Source organism: Lytechinus variegatus, chromosome 2, assembly GCF_018143015.1.
Source record: "Lytechinus variegatus isolate NC3 chromosome 2, Lvar_3.0, whole genome shotgun sequence".
NCBI lineage: Eukaryota > Metazoa > Echinodermata > Echinoidea > Temnopleuroida > Toxopneustidae > Lytechinus > Lytechinus variegatus.
In genome coordinates, this window is record NC_054741.1 from 69,678,034 (window position 1) to 69,695,496 (window position 17,463).

At 36.7% G+C, this 17,463-nt stretch overlaps 2 protein-coding genes across 8 annotated transcripts in view; one reads left to right on the forward strand and one right to left on the reverse strand.

Moving 5' to 3' along the window:
* Window positions 1-17,200, reverse strand: part of LOC121408833 (uncharacterized protein KIAA1841 homolog) — a 56,913-nt gene extending 39,713 nt beyond the window's left edge. For 2 of the 5 annotated variants that reach the window (XM_041600494.1, XM_041600489.1), the window contains exons 1-2: window positions 17,072-17,200; window positions 1,135-1,388 (exon numbers count right to left, since the gene is read on the reverse strand). In XM_041600494.1, coding sequence (XP_041456428.1) covers window positions 1,135-1,333 — 199 coding nt within the window. In that variant the 5' untranslated portion in view covers window positions 1,334-1,388; window positions 17,072-17,200. The remainder of the gene's footprint in view (window positions 1-1,134; window positions 1,389-17,071) is intronic. The other 3 variants (XM_041600491.1, XM_041600490.1, XM_041600492.1) reach the window with 3 other exon arrangements.
* A 150-nt stretch (window positions 17,201-17,350) lies between these two features.
* Window positions 17,351-17,463, forward strand: part of LOC121408831 (SMC5-SMC6 complex localization factor protein 1-like) — a 40,984-nt gene continuing 40,871 nt past the window's right edge. For all 3 annotated transcript variants that reach the window (XM_041600485.1, XM_041600486.1, XM_041600487.1), the window contains exon 1: window positions 17,351-17,394. In XM_041600485.1, the coding sequence (XP_041456419.1) occupies window positions 17,366-17,394 (29 nt within the window). In that variant the 5' untranslated portion in view covers window positions 17,351-17,365. The remainder of the gene's footprint in view (window positions 17,395-17,463) is intronic.

Genomic DNA, 17,463 nt, shown 5'->3' on the forward strand with positions numbered 1-17,463 from the left:
TAAGAGCCTTTCATGAGTATGAACCGTGAATTTTGACAGTTCTGTGAGAAATTTCTGCCAGAGTTTAGCCAAGCTTCGTTCGCGCAGCCAGTGAAGAATTTACCATGTGGGTTGTGTGGCTGGCTACATGTACACTGTATCTGCTCTAGTAGCAATCACGTGCGATTCATTCTGTGTGTATTCTGTGTGTGAATGACAGAATTTATCGGGGGGGGGGGGGGGGGGGAGGGGAAATGGTTTGCAGTATATTGGACCATTTCTGGAAAAGTTATTGGCCCAACAATGATTTTTATCACTGGTCATGTCGGACCCTTAAAATCTTGCTATTTTGGGAAAAATTACTGGCCCGACAATGATATTTTTTACTGGTCATGTCGGACCAGTAAATCTTCCTATTTCTGAAAATCTACCGGCCCGACAGCGATTTTTACCGGTCTGGGACCGTCGGACCGCCGCTAGTGTCGAGCCCTGCTTATGTACAAGTTTCATTAATCAGATCCATAAACATTCAAAGTTATGATGGTAATTCAACAGATACACCCAATTCGGCCAAAGTTCATTGACCTTTGACCTTGGTCATGTGACCTGAAAAAAGGATATTGAGTAATACTTGATTAACCTTATGGCCAAGTTTTATTAACTAGGTCCATATACTTTCTAAGTTATGACGTCATTTCAAAAACTTAAGCTCAGGTTAAGATTTGATGTTGACGCCGCCGCCGCCGTCAGAAAAGCGGGCCTATAGTCTCACTCTGCTTCGCAGGTGAGACAAAAACTACCAAACTGAAGATCACCATGTGGGCTAATGTATTAGAAAGAATGATATCTGGCTTGTTTAGTCAGTTTCTCAGCAATTACGCAATTTCTACCAGAATTGGCACATTATTTTTACTCACAAAAAGCCCCCAATCACTTTAATAGATTTATTGGATTCTATCTTTAAAGGTCAAGTCCACCTCAATTGAATTTTACATTGTTTCCACAACACATTTATGTTTAAAATAATTATCATAATAGAGTTGTTTTTGCTAATGAAGAAAATCATATTTTTTTAATGGATAGTAGTTAGCAATATATGTTACTTCCAATATTACTCCCCCTCCAAAAAGAACCACCACAACACAAAATGCTTACCAACATGGGACAAGTCACCAGCAGCGGACTGCAACTCTTCAAAGCGTTGGGCGCATTCCTGAGGCATGGTGCCTGGGATTAACTTGGCAATTGCATCCCAGTTTTTTGGCTGCATGTCATTGAATTCTGATGTATTCATGAATGTGCGTAACATGAGATCTAGTGCCACAGCACGTGACGGATCCTCTCTTCGGGTCATGCTGCTACTGGTACAAACCAAACTGGTCAATATTCTTCATGCAGCAAAAATTTCTCTGAAAAGCAAAGATAAAAGAAAAAGCACATTTGAAGTCTGAACGTGCCCATGGAACATTGCAATGACAAGTATGCATGGCCGGCAGCCGCAGCAAAGGGAATTTGTTGATTATCAATCAAACACTCACACATAGTTCAATACTATCAATACAGAGTCCAAATGCTTGCTAATTAAAGAGAAGGCAAACTTGAAATTACTGACCAATTATATGGTTAGGAGTCCATTTTTCATACTGGTATTCATGGTATTAGGGGTCCCGTGAGCAGCAGCCGCCCATCATTTGATTTACAACGAAGGCTAATCAGGGAGAAGCCATGATACTACTCCTAAACATGATCACATTCTTCAGTATTTTATTGAAATCTTACAATTGCCATTGTTGTTTTATTTTTAGACAGAATCATTTGATTGATTTGATAGTCAGTTGTGTGTCTGGACAGTTTGTGTGTCCGGACAATCAATATTAGAAAAAATACAAGTGAAATTTCATCAATTTTTAGTACAAAATATTAGGAAATATCATAGAGAACAAAATAGAAGACGATTACAACTATTGAATTCATATTTTTAGTGAATCCAAAGATAAAAAAGAAGGCTTTAAAAATGTAAAGTTCCAGACACCCGACCCCCATCCTACTCTAGTCTAGTCTAACATTAGACAGCTGGCAGCCGTCTGTTTCGAGGAGTTTTTTAACATTTTTTTTTTCTCCTCGTACACAGACGGCTCGCTATCGTGCAGCCACCATTAGGGGACTTGCAATGCAAAATCCCCCGTCGGGGCTCTTCAATTTTTGTCTTTAATGAATAAAAAATTTGGAAAATTAACGTGACCAAAATGCAAATTTATATTCCCTCTTGGCATTAATTGCCAATAAACGGAGAAAAATGAAGTTAAAAAGAACAAAAACAGTGACTTACCTCGGCTGTCGCACAAATTCACTTCCCCGTTTTATCCGATCTTAAGTATCTGTACATAAACATATGGCCATTGAGTCCCCTGTACAGATCGCGCTAGAACTTCGGTCTCTGTATTTGGTGAGTGAAGCCAACGAAGTTCAGCTGAACAACCAACAAAACAGAGAACGAAGCTTTTGGTCTAGTCTAACATTAGACTGGAAAAACAGTCGTTTCTGGGGATTTATTCAACAATTTCTGACATTTTAATGTAATCCCCATGGAGCCAACATATTTCAGCGGAACAACCAAACTACAGACACTGAAGCTTTTGGTCTAGTCTAACATTTTATCCTAGGTCTAGATGATAATTGGGTAATCCTGGGTTTTAGGGGCGTAAAATATCTGTATATGATGGGGTGTCCAAACTTCGCGCACTTTTCAAAAATATTCATCAGGCTTAATTTTGTCCACAAATTATTCATAATTTATACAAAACCAATTCAAGAAATAGTTACCACATTGACGGCAAGATTGTAAACTATAAAATCATGGACGAAAATGTAAAGTAGGTCACGGGGTTTCGCCGGTATCGCGATCTCAAAATTCTATTCCGATCGGCGAATGCGGGCTGTGCTGGAAAACCGTTCAGAAAAAGTGTGACCTAACTTCGCGCACCAAAGCTTTTGTGGAGATTCAAACAAAGACTCAAGCTCAAAAAAAGAAATATTTATATCAGATTGATGGCAAAATGCTATGGAATAGGTTAGTACCAAATTTAACTCACATTTTTTATGATTTCTGCTTGTAAAATGGTGATATCGTGATGCTTGTTGCTTTCTTCAAAACGGGCGCTAACGGTGACAAATTTGCCGATCTTTTGCCAATATTTTCATGACTACTGGACTAATCCTAAAGAAACTTTCAGCGAAGGGTAATTTTAGGTCGCTTTTCACATTGATGATGTCAGATTTTAAGGATATTGGCTAGTTTTGGAGATAATGACCGTCCGCGAAGTTTGGACACGCGCGAAGTTTGGACTCACTGCCATACATTACCGGCCTCTAACTTCTGCCACAGCATCCCAGCATAGTATGGACGGCTAAAAGGGCAAATATTCAAATATGATTGAGCTGTTTTCATCAATTTTGTCTCGCAGGTTATAGCTGGATCTTTTCTTGAAACTTTGGCATTAGGGCAATCAAGTTTCACTGACCGAGTTGAAAGTCACATGATCAAGGTCAAAGGTCATTTGGGGTGAAAATTTTAACAAAATTATTGTATTTTCCCCAAGAAATTTGACTACCTTTAATATCAGCTTATTGCTGGTAGCCTGAACAAGGTTAAAAGTCATCTTAATTCGAAGGGAATTGGCTTGAAGGGGGGGGGGGGGTACTTCCAAAAACCCTACATTTGAGTGGAGAGAGGATCAAATTGGCATATATATACTACCGAATTGTACCTACTGGGTTTTAGGGATATAAACTATGTTTTTGGCTGGGGGTTGGTATAAACCCTATATTTAATTGGAGAGGGGGTGAAATTGGTCTATGCTACCGTATCGTACCTACTGGGTTTTAGGGGTATAAACTATTTTTTGGCTGGGGGGGGGTACTTCCTAGAACCCTACATTTGAGTGGAGAGAGGATCAAATTGGCATATATATACTACCGAATTGTACCTACTGGGTTTTAGGAATATAAACTATGTTTTTGGCTGGGGGTGGGTATAAACCCTATGTTTAATTGGAGAGGGGGTGAAATTGGTCTATGCTACCGTATCGTACCTACGGGGTTTTAGGGGTATAAATCATGTTTTGGCTTGAAGGGGGGGTGTACTTCCGGTAAACCCTACATTTAATTGGAGAGGGAATGAAATTGGCCTATATATATTCCTATATTGTACCTACTGGGTTTTAGGGGTATAAACTATTTTTGTGCTTCAGGGGGAGGTATACTTCCAAGAACCCTACATTTGAGTGGAAAGGGGATCAAATTGGCCTATATATATTGCACCTACTGGGTTTTAGGCCAAGTAAAAAAAGAAAGTAGTTGATCGTCCTCGCGCGCATCTATTTTGGCCGCCGCATGGAAATTTTTGATATTTACTATTTTCAAAAATTGGCTAAAAAAAAAAAAAAAAAAAAAAAAAAAAAAAAAAAAATCGGGATGTTCCTTTTTTGATGTTCTTTTTCATTGCAGCATCAATTTTCTTGATATTTACTATTTTTATGGCTGCTGAATAGCGAAAAAAATCACAAAATTGGCGAGCGATTTGCTCTCATGTGGTTTGGGATCTCTCTCGCAACTTCAAAAACAAGCAAAGTCCGATATTGCCGTAACTGCAGGAAAGAAAAAAATCTGATTTGGTTTTCTATTGGAAATTTGAAGATACCATCATAAATTAGCAAGAAAATAAAGTTTGCAAACTCGGGGAAGACCCGGGGAAGATCACAGATTTCTTCATTTTTAGTGCATTTTCGGGGACCCCGCTTCCTGAATCTGAACTAATCTGTCGCCTGCTTTGGAAATATGATGCAGAAAAATAAATTTTGATGATGTAAATTTGTATTTCGGCGGGTTTTTTGGTGAGTGATAGCACCTGTACTTCGATGTGTGTAACGGTGATTGACTGTGCTTGTTGTGACTCTGTTGGGTAATGCATGACTTGTGTGCTGGGATGTTATTGTTATTGACTGTGCTGGCGCAACATGTGAATTTGTGAAATCAATTGAGTTTTCTAAACGTCAGCAGGCAGTGCATTGAATATTCAAAAAAAATAATTTCAACTGGGTTATTCTTTATCAAGATTGAAAATAATTAATGGGATTCCAAGAAGTGCCAATTCTGTTCAAATTTGATAATCTTTATTCTTCCTTGAGCTATTCAATTTGATGGAAAATTGTAAAAATTAGTTAGTAAATATATCTAACACAGTTACAAACATGAAATAATAAATATTATGTGAACAATTATCAATTAATTCAATCATCATTTAACATTTGATATCAATTAAAAAATGAATAAAAATTGAACAGTATTAAACAACATGTTAATGAATATACAAGTAGCTGGAAAACTGCCATGCGAAACCATGCCCAGAACTAAGAAAAGAGATTGGCTCTGGAAAACTAAAAAGGCATGCCTCCATGGTAAATAAAAATGACCACCACCCCCATGCATTTTTTACCTTTACATATATATATATATATATTATTAATATAGAATAATGTTTAAATCATTTACTTGACATGAACGTTTTGTTTTACAATACAGTACCGGTATACATCAGTATAAATACATCAATAGATTTTTATTGCATAATACATTTTCCATAGATTTCCAATCAATTATATATATATATATATATATATTTATATATATTTCTACTCATTTATTATTAATATTAAGCATGCATCGATCACATATTTCGAGCTTGACATGGTCTGACAACCATTTGAATAAAAAATAGCAAAAAAATAGTAAATAGTAAGGACCTCCCTCATCACTAATTGTCAAAAATGGGCCGAGAAAATGCCTCCTTGTTTTTAAAAAAAATAGTAAGATAGCAAATAGTAAGGACCTCCCTCATCACCGCTCTCAAAAAACCCGGACGATCAACTACTTTCTTTTTTTACTTGGCCTTAGGGGTATAAACTATTTCTTGGCTTGAAGGGGGGGGGGTACTTCCACGAACCCTACATTTGAGTGGAAAGGGGATCAAATTGGCCTATATATATTGCACCTACTGGGTTTTAGGGGTATAAATTATGTTTTGGCTTGAAGGGGGGGGGTAATTCCAATAAACACTACATTTAATTGTAGAGGGAATGAAATTGGCCTATATAATATTCCTGTATTGTACCTACTGGGTTTTAGGGGTATAAACTATTTTTTTTGGGGGGGGGGGGGGGGGGTATAAATCCTATATTTAATTGGAGAGGGGATGAAATTGGTCTATATATATACTACCGTATCGTACCTACTGGGTTTTAGGGGTATAAATCATGTTTTGGCTTGAAGGGGGGGGGGGGGTGTACTTCCAATAAACCCTACATTTAATTGGAGAGGGAATGAAATTGGCCTATATATATTCCTATATTGTACCTACTGGGTTTTAGGGGTATAAACTATTTTTTGGCTTGGGGGGGGGTACTTCCAAGAACCTTACATTTAATTGGAGAGGGAATGAAATTGGCCTATATATATTCCTATATTGTACCTACTGGGTTTTAGGGGTATAAACTATTTTTGTGCTTCAGGGGGGAGGTATACTTCCAAGAACCCTACAGTTGAGTGGAGAGGGGATAAAAATGGCATAATATATATACTACCGTATTGTACCTACTTGGTTTTAGGGGTATAAACTATTTTTTAGCTTGCGGGGGGGGGGGTACTTCTAAGAACCCTACATTTAATTGGAGAGGGAATGAAATTGGCCTATATTATTCCTATATTGTGCCTACTGGGTTTTAGGGGTATAAACTATTTTTTGGGCTTCAGGGGGGGAGGTACTTCCAAGAACCCTACATTTGAGTTGAAAGGGGATCAAATTGGCCTATATATTATATTGCACCTACTGGGCTTTAGGGGTATAAACTGTTTGTTGGCTTGAAGGGGGGGGGGGGGGGTACTTCCAATAATCCCTACATTTGAGTGGAAAGGGGATCAAATTGGCCTATAGCACCTACTGGGTTTGAGGGGTATAAATTATGTTTTGGCTTGAAGGGGGGGGGGATACTTCCAATAAACCCTACATTTGAGTGGAAAGGGGATCAAATTGGCCTATATATATTGCACCTACTGGGTTTTAGGGGTATAAACTATTTCTTGGCTTGAAGGGGGGGGGGGGGGGTACTTCCACGAACCCTACATTTGAGTGGAAAGGGGATCAAATTGGCCTATATATATTGCACCTACTGGGTTTTAGGGGTATAAATTATGTTTTGGCTTGAAGGGGGGGGGGTGCTTCCAATAAACCCTACATTAAATTAATTGGAGAGGGGCTGAAATTGGCCTATGTATATTCCTGTATCTTACCTACTGGGTTTTAGGGGTATAAACTATTTTTTGGCTTGAGGGGGGGGTACTTTCAAGAACCCTACAGTTGAGTGGAGAGGGGATAAAAATGGCATAATATATATACTACCGTATTGTACCTACTGGGTTTAAAGGGGTATAAACATATTCTTTTTTTTTGGGGGGGGGCAAGGGGGTGATTACAGTCCCTTACATGTTAGATGAGAGGGGATCAAATTGGCCCATACAGTATACATGGTATATCACCGTATTGTACCTACTGATAATTTCTGTCTTTTACCTTCAAAGAAAAAGCAGCACTTTTCGCCTGGTAGGGGGAAAAGAGTGATTTTAAGGGTTAAAATTTTAATTTAAAAAAATACATTTTTCAGTTCCTTACCGTCCTGTTGGCGAAAGCTGGTTCTGCTCTTTTTGTAAAGATGTTTTATTGTTTTTCTCTCAAATCAAATTTCATACAATGCAGTTTACAAAGTTAGAATTGTAAATAATAATTCTAACAAATTTCTTAAACTCGTATACATTGTGCACATCATGAAATAATATTCTAAGACACTGCATCGTACCACTACCAGATGAGTTTAACAAACAAATATCAGATAAAAACTTACAAACTTACACCATAATGAACAAACATAATCTCATGAGCTCTGTCGCCTCTTTTGTAAGGAAATGTTTCCATTTCCTAATATGGTTTGATAATTAACCCCGCGTTACTGCTAAAATTTTCTCTTCACGTTCATTTTCTAATATCTTGTCTCTAATTTCGTTGGGACTTGGTGGTCTTTTTTAGTCCTGCTGTAAACAAAGATCAGATATAATTATCTGTTCCTTCCCTATATTAGCATGCTTAACACCAATGTGTATATCCACCCACCTGGCATTTTTTTATTTCATACATAGTGAATAAGTTACCACAATCTATCCATACGTCTCTCGTCTTTTCACATGAAAAAACAGTTGCTCGTTAGTTTCTTCAGTATTCCCACAAAACGAACATTCACTATCTGAGAAAATTTTGAATAAATGTAAATATTTCTTCGTGTATATTAATTCATAAAGCATTTTAAATTAAAAAAACTCTTTAAGCCTACTGCTTATAGTACATTTTCTGGGTCTTGAAAATATAACACAGATATCTTTTTCGGAGAAATTATATGTCTTCTCTTTATTATTAAACGCATACAATTTTTACAATTTGATACTTAAAAGTGCCTTGTATATTTTCTTGGATGTCACGTTTGGTTAACTGTTAATCTTACAAGTAAATATAAATTCTAGATTTAGACCAGTGTCTTCACAGTTGTCGTTTTTCTTCAAAAGGTGTTTCCGTGTTGCTGGAATATTTTCAAAAACTTTGTAAACTTTATCTATTTCATTTCCATCTAACCCCATCTTCAGAAAGTTTCTAGGAGATTTGATGATACCTTCCTTGTCAACAATATGATGCAATTTATATATATGTTTTTAAGAAATAACTTTTCATCACATAGCATTTGCCCGTTCAGTCCAATAATTTTGCCGTTAAAAAATATCTAATTTCTTTTAGATGTTTCTTTTTCAAGAAGTACTTCTTTGATAGTGGCCCAAATTTCCAACATATCCATATACAATTTTGGCAATGATATTTTACAGATATTCAGTTAAGTATTAGTGAATAATAACAAAAGTCCTCCTACATCACGGGTTCCATATATAAAAAAATATGTTTCCATCCTATTCTGAATCTCATGTCAAAAGCCTTTTCAACCACACGACTCTTTGTGCATATACAAATAAATGAAAATCTTGATAACTAAATCAATTACATAAAAAGATGAGGTTTGATCGCACGCTTGTCTTTTAGAAGAATACTTGAGTCCACGATTTTTCTATGATTGTTTATGATTCATGCAAAATGAGAGAATTAGCTGCAAACTCATAACTGACACTACGACGGGGACGTTTCTCACACGGTGTCATAAAGGTATTGCTCTGAAAAGAGCTGTTGGGTTCATTAGGTTCGTCGTTGTGGAACCAGAGTTTATTGAAGAAATGAAAAAGTGTTGGTCTCTTTTAAATTCAGGTCCTCATCTCCAAACTTCGACAAAACTGGTGTTCTTTGATTGTCATTGCAAATTCTTGTTCATTCGTGACTGACTGTGTGATTGGTTCCTCCTCTTCATAGTCACTCGCTTCAAAGGTCTCCTCGTCTGTTGTGTAAGGCCACGTCTTGATCCACTGCTATACAGATCGGGGGGGGGGGTAAGACCCCTCCCCCAAAGAAATCCATGTCCAATGAAAAAAATAAATGGGAAATGAATAGGATAAAACATTACTGAACCTTCTGCGGGAAAAACAGTATATTATCAATGGCTCTTAAAAGAGTGATCCGTTTCATTGGAACAGAGGTGTAGGCTTTATGATTTCACTCACAATTTATGCAGGAACACGAAATTAATGTGTGCCATTGGTTGTGTTTTTTATATCATACCTAGTTTGAACAAATAAAACATACAATGTTATCTCCAATCACTAATATAGCTCCCCCACCATTGGGCCTACATTATAAATGGGGAATAAAAATGAATAAAACTGAATGTTATTTATATTTTCTGATATGTTTTATTAATTGTAAATTATTGCATTATAAATTTCGTTGGAAAAATGAATGAATAAATAAATGAATGAATGAAATGAAAAAGACGGCTTAAATGTAATCACTTCATTGAGTTAGATTTCTTTAAAAAATGTTACTGACGGTCATCCATCCATGACACTTTCAATTCGTGTCATAATCAATTAATGTAAACATTTCAATATCATTCTATATTTATGCCAAATAGTATTAATGGCAAATTATATCATTCTATTTTGGCAAATAAACTGTACATACCTGTACCTTTCTCCAATTAGGATATGGAGAGTTCTTTTTTATCATGGAAATGTCAACGCATAAGCATTTGGAAGTGGATGGCTCAGGCTTCCTGATGCTTCATCGATGACATCACCCCTTCAAAGATTATCACTCCATACCCCTGTATGGAGTGAGTTGTTACTCTGTTATAAAAATGATCTTTGGACAATTGACGACCAATATCTTTACTCATTATCGACTACAAAATTGCAGCTCGGGTTTTAGCGATGCCTTTACAGAAAGTTTTGTCATCATTATTAACTGATCAATGTGGATTTATTAAACATGTTAAAGGTAGATCGGCATCCGAACATGTTATGCTTGCTCAAGATATTATTGACTCTTATAAATAAAAGTTCCTGTGGCATTATCATTTTTTTAGATTTCTAAAAGCATTCGACAATGTGAACCACTCATTTCTGTTTAAAACATTAAAGTTTAAGGAATCGTTTATAAATTGAACTAAGATGTTACACAAACATGCTCACGGTAGAGTACTATACAATGCATATGGTTGGTTATCAGAATCATTTCATATTTATAAAGGTGTAAGACAAGGGTGTCCATTATCAGTATAGAGGTTTATTTTGTTTTCAGAGATTTTGTGCAATTTGTATTAAAGAAAGTAATGAAATCAGAGGTATAGATGTTTCAGGATATTGTTTATGCTTACCAGAGAGATGAAAATAACACAGTTCGCAGACGATACGACGATATTTATTAATTCGATTAAATCCCTTCATAATATTATGAAAGAGATATGGCACTTTAAAAAAATAGGCACTTACACGAGAAAGTTTTTTTCAGGCTCCTCCTAAGGTGAAAGGGGCATAGTACACGTTTATGAAGGGACATTTTTATTGCGTAAAAAGGGCACCTTTTCAATGCTTCAAAAGGTGGTAGACACTGTGCCCCTACCCCCCCCCCTGCATGACAGTAAAAAATCCGGCTCGCGATTTGCACTCGCATTAATTGTTAAATCTATATTAACGCATGCATCCTATTGATAAATATAAAAGTACAAAAATGAAAAAAAACTTAATATCAACAAACTTCTTGCTCTTATTAGATTAATACATAATAACATTTTGATGAATTCCGAATAATCAAATTTGCCCCTTTTGAAGAATTGGAAATCGACAAGTTTCATCTCGCGCTGAGAAAGAGGAATAGGAAGACAGTCATCATTTTCACATGGTTGCGCAAAGCATAGGCGGATCCAGGGGAGGGGGGCGAGGGGCCCGCCCCCCCCCCCCCCCCTATTGACGGAGCAAAACCAAAAAAAAGGGGAAAGAAAGAAAAAAAAAGAAAAAGAAGGAAAAGGAGAGGACAAAAAAGGAGAAACATAAGAGGAGGAAGACGGGTGAATAAAATGATGAGGGGAAGACTTGGAAAATAATGTTTAAAATATTTCATGTCACCATACAGTATAAAATTTTTGATCGCGCTTCGCGTTCGCATTGACTTTTAGGTGATTTCTATATCAAAATTTGAAGTCAATATATAAAACATATTTCAGCTCGGAAATTGAATTTTCATTATTTTGTTTGATTTACAACTTGATTTTTAAAAAGTGCTCTGCAAAAATTTATGTTTTGTCTTCTGCGCGCTCGCAAAATTTTATTTGTCAGAAGCGGATCCAGGGGGGGGCCGAGGGGTCCGCCCCCCCCCCTATTGGTGGAGCAAAAAAGGGGGGGAGAAAGAAAAAATAGTAAGAAAAGGGAAAAGAGAGGAGAAAAAAAGAGAAACATAAGATGAGGAAGACGAGTGAATAAAACAAGAAGAGAGGAAGACCTGGAAAATAATTTAAAAATCTTTCATGTAGGGATATAAAATTTTCGCTCGCGTTTCGCACTTGCTTTGCCTTTGAGTATATTTACATATCTTGCGCAATATGGAGCTTAAAATATCGAATTTTGAAGTCAATATACAAAACATATCTCAGCTCGGAAATTTCACAAATTTATTTTTAAAACGTGCTCTGTAAAAATTTCTTGTTTTATGGTCTGAATATTATTTTTTGCTTGCGATGCGCTCACAAAATTTAATTTTTCAGGTACCTATTATTTTCCTGTACTCCATAAAGTTATCAAAACGTAAGATCCCTATTCAGTCAGATTGTCAAAACGTATCGGCTAGCGCTGCATGCTGGCATTATGATTGGTGAGTTATGTATATCTCAATATTAATTTTAAAACAAACTACTTAAAAAATCCCAATTTGATGACAGTTTATAAGAAATTTCGGCTTGTGATTTTCTCTCACATTGATTGTTGAAAGATATTAACTCACGCATCTTATTCATAATTTAGAAAGTGCTTTAAAATAATGTTCAGTTTTCAGGCCATAATATTATTAGATTTTGCGCTTTAAAGTATAGGAAGATAGTATCATTTTCATATGACATAATGTCCTTGTAGAATGTCCCGGTCCTATGCCAAACTAAAAAAATGAAATATATCAGCTTTTTTTAAACTGTGATCCATATCCTTCCTACAAAGTGCTTGAAATACAGAGTTAAACTTGACCCTTTTGTCAGATCAGAACATCATATATTTTTAGCTCGCACTTTGCTTGCTCTATTGATTTTCATAAGAAAGGTATTTAGAATACCCAAATTCTAGGTCGAAATCTGAAATTCAGATACGCAGGTTCTCTATATAAATCATTATCCAGTTTCAGATCACAATATCAAAAACTGTCTGTTCGCGCTTTGCGCTCGCATTATTAATGTTGGAAACTTTCCAAATACTCATCCTTTTTATGATTTACAAAACATGAATAGAGTGTCCAGAATTGTTCTGCTCACGCTTCGCGCTGGCATCATTTGTTTAGTAATATACTTATCCGTTTTACGATTACAAAAGGTGCTTAGAATTTCCATTCTTCAGGTAGAATGTCGAAATTATCAGCTCGCGCTTCGCGCTTGCATTATTTGATAGTTAAAATGTAACATCTTCATGGCTAATAAGCAGCCTTTAACATATTTTATATGAGATCAGAATGTATATCAAAAATAGAAGAAAAAAAATCTGCTCGCGCTTTGCGCTCGCATTATTAATATAGGAAAAATTCAAATTACTCATCCTTTTCATGATTTACAAAATATGAATATAGAGTGTCAAATTTTGAGATTAAAATCTCGATTTTTTTTTCAACTTGCGCTTCGCGCTCGCATCAGTTATTTAGCTATATACCTATCGTTTTCCATTCTTCAAGTAAAAATGACAAAATTTTCAGTTCGCGCTTCGCGCTCGCATTATTTGATAGTGGAAATTTGTAACGTCCTCTTGGATAAGAAGCTGCCGTTGACAGAATTTTTTTTTATCAGATCAAAGCGCATATAAAAATTTCTGCTCGCACGTAATAAGGCTTATGATATTATATGAATATATAGTAATAACAGTCACTAAGTCACTACGCTATATGTATGTATATACATACATATATATATATATATACATATATATATACACTTGGTATGGGATTGGTTGAGGATTCCAAAAAGTGCTCAATGCCAAGGCAGAGCAATTATATATATATATATATATATATATGTATATAACATATATATATGTATATAACAGACTACCCCTCACAAGAAACAAACAAAAATTAACTTCGAGCAGCCGATCAGGGAAAATTTGGCTGAAAAAAATTCCGGCCCCCCCCTATTGGCGAAGGCTGGATCCGCCCTTGGTTGCGCAATGTCCATAAATTGTTCAGGCCCTAGGTCTAGGTCTACATAATAAATAATGTCAGCTCGCTCTTTGATCTCGCATCATTTATAGAGTGCAATCCATATCCACTTCAGAATTTCCCTACACAGTGCTTCAAATGGTGCTTAACTTTATGATTAAAAAAGTGCTTAGAATATAAATTTGTTTAGTTCGAAATGTAAAACATTTTCAGCTTGCGCTGCTCGTTCGCGTTTTCCATCGTTGAAATATGCATCGTCTTCATGGCTATCTGCAAACAGTCCTTAACAGGTCCCTTTCGATCAGGCGATTAAAATATTTTACTCGCGTTTTTGCGCTCACAACGTTTGAATGGGGCGTATGAGATTATAAGGTTACAAGAATAAAGCAAATACAAGAAGTGTCAATTAGAACTACCCCTTTACCGATCGGGGAAAATATGGTTGAACAAATTTGTGCCCCCCAGCCAATTTCACCCCCTCTCCAATCAAATGTAGGTTTCTTGGAAGTACCCCCCCCCCTTCAAGCCAAAAAATAGTTTATACCCCTAAAACCCAGTAGGTACAATACGGTAGTATATATATTATGTCATTTTTATCCCCTCTCCACTCAAATGTAGGGTTCTTGGAAGTACCCCCCCCTCAAGCCAAAAAATAATTTATACCCCTAAAACCCAGTAGCTAAGATACGGTAGTATATATATATTATATAGGCCAATTTCATTCCCTCTCCGATTTAATGTAAGGTTCTTGAAAGTACCCCCCCCCCTCAAGCCAAAAAATAGTTTATACCCCTAAAACCCAGTAGGTGCAATATACATAGGCCAATTTGATCCCCTTTCCACTCAAATGTAGGGTTCTTGGAAGTATACCTCCCCCCTGAAGCACAAAAATAGTTTATACCCCTAAAACCCAGTAGGTACAATATAGGAATATATATAGGCCAATTTGATTCCCTCTCCAATTAAATGTAGGGTTTATTGGAAGTACCCCCCCCCCTTCAAGTCAAAACATGATTTATACCCCTAAAACCCAGTAGGTACGATACGGTAGTATATATATATAGACCAATTTCACCCCCTCGCCAATTAAATATAGGGTTTATACCCACCCCAGCCAAAAACATAGTTTATACCCCTAAAACCCAGTAGGTAAAAATAGGAATATATATAGGCCAATTTCATTCCCTCTCCAATTAAATGTAGGGTTTTCTGGAAGTACACCCCCCCCCTTCAAGCCAAAACATGATTTATACCCCTAAAACCCAGTAGGTACGATACGGTAGTATATATATATAGACCAATTTCACCCCCTCGCCAATTAAATATAGGGTTTATACCCACCCCAGCCAAAAACATAGTTTATACCCCTAAAACCCAGTAGGTAAAAATAGGAATATATATAGGCCAATTTCATTCCCTCTCCAATTAAATGTAGGGTTTTCTGGAAGTACACCCCCCCCTTCAAGCCAAAACATGATTTATACCCCTAAAACCCAGTAGGTACGATACGGTAGTATATATATATAGACCAATTTCACCCCCTCGCCAATTAAATATAGGGTTTATACCCACCCCAGCAAAAAACATAGTTTATACCCCTAAAACCCAGTAGGTAAAAATAGGAATATATATAGGCCAATTTCATTCCCTCTCCAATTAAATGTAGGGTTTTCTGGAAGTACACCCCCCCCCCTTCAAGCCAAAACATGATTTATACCCCTAAAACCCAGTAGGTACGATACGGTAGTATATATATATAGACCAATTTCACCCCCTCGCCAATTAAATATAGGGTTTATACCCACCCCCAGCCAAAAACATAGTTTATACCCCTAAAACCCAGTAGGTAAAAATAGGAATATATATAGGCCAATTTCATTCCCTCTCCAATTAAATGTAGGGTTTTCTGGAAGTACACCCCCCCCCTTAAGGCCAAAACATGATTTATACCCCTAAAACCCAGTAGGTACGATACGGTAGTATATATATATAGACCAATTTCACCCCCTCGCCAATTAAATATAGGGTTTATACCCACCCCAGCCAAAAACATAGTTTATACCCCTAAAACCCAGTAGGTAAAAATAGGAATATATATAGGCCAATTTCATTCCCTCTCCAATTAAATGTAGGGTTTTCTGGAAGTACACCCCCCCCTTCAAGCCAAAACATGATTTATACCCCTAAAACCCAGTAGGTACGATACGGTAGTATATATATAGACCAATTTCACCCCCTCTCCAATTAAATATAGGGTTTATACCCACCCCCAGCCAAAAACATAGTTTATACCCCTAAAACCCAGTAGGTACAATTCGGTAGTATATATATGCCAATTTGATCCTCTCTCCACTCAAATGTAGGGTTTTTGGAAGTACCCCCCCCCTTCAAGCCAATTCCCTTCGAATTAAGATGACCTTTAACCTTGTTCAGGCTACCAGCAATAAGCTGATATTAAAGGTAGTCAAATTTCTTGGGGAAAATACAATAATTTTGTTAAAATTTTCAGCCTAAATGACCTTTGACCTTGATCATGTGACTTTCAACTTGGTCAGTGAAACTTGATTGCCCTAATGCCAAAGTTTCAAGAAAAGATCCAGCTATAACCTGCGAGACAAAATTGATGAAAACAGCTCAATCATATTTGAATATTTGCCCTTTTAGCAGTCCATACTATGCTGGGATGCTGTGGCTGAAGTTAGAGGCCGGTAATGTATACAGATATTTTACGCCCCTAAAACCCAGGATTACCGATAATTGATAGATCTAAATAATATTTTTATAGCCCCATTATTCTAGGCCTATTCCTAACAAACATTAAAATTAACAAAAAAGTCAAAGAAACTTTGTTGGGTTGGAGTTGGAAATCCAACTTAGAAATCTAAGTTTACGTTTGCTTGTTTTTATTTGTGAACAAATGTTTCTAAATTCTAGGCCAGGCCAGCCAGCGTCTAACTATATTTCCCCGTGATTTTTTTTTAAAGATCGGGCGCCTGAACTTAACTCCGCTCCGCCCTGCCCAGCCCATTCACCCAGGAGCTATGGCAGGGGCCGGGGATCGGCGCTCCGCATGATCGAGATATCGGTTGTTGCCGCGCAGCAGAGTACACTACAGTACCGTACAGGCCAAGCTCAAATCAAGGACAAAACTCTTACCAGTACCATCACAACTCACAGCAACAACATATCTGAAGTTGAGTAATAGTTGTCTAACGTTGTAGAAATTGCCGAGAAATTTTAACTTAGTCTTAGTTGATCGCACGGCATATTTTTCTCTCACTCAGTCTCTGCATGGAGCTAACAGAGATAGCTCTATGGTCTCAGTCACAGGATTGTTGTTGTCATGTCAGGCTTGAGGTCAATCAGAGGTTAATTGGTACTGGTTGAGTCTATTCTATAATGGGTGAATTGTTTTAATTTTGTGATTATGGGTGATTCGAAACTCGATATATGCACATCAAAAACTCACTTATCAAGAGGTGAGTATTTTATAATTACTTTTATTTTTTACAAAAGATGCCTAGGTAGTAACATATTAATAATTATTA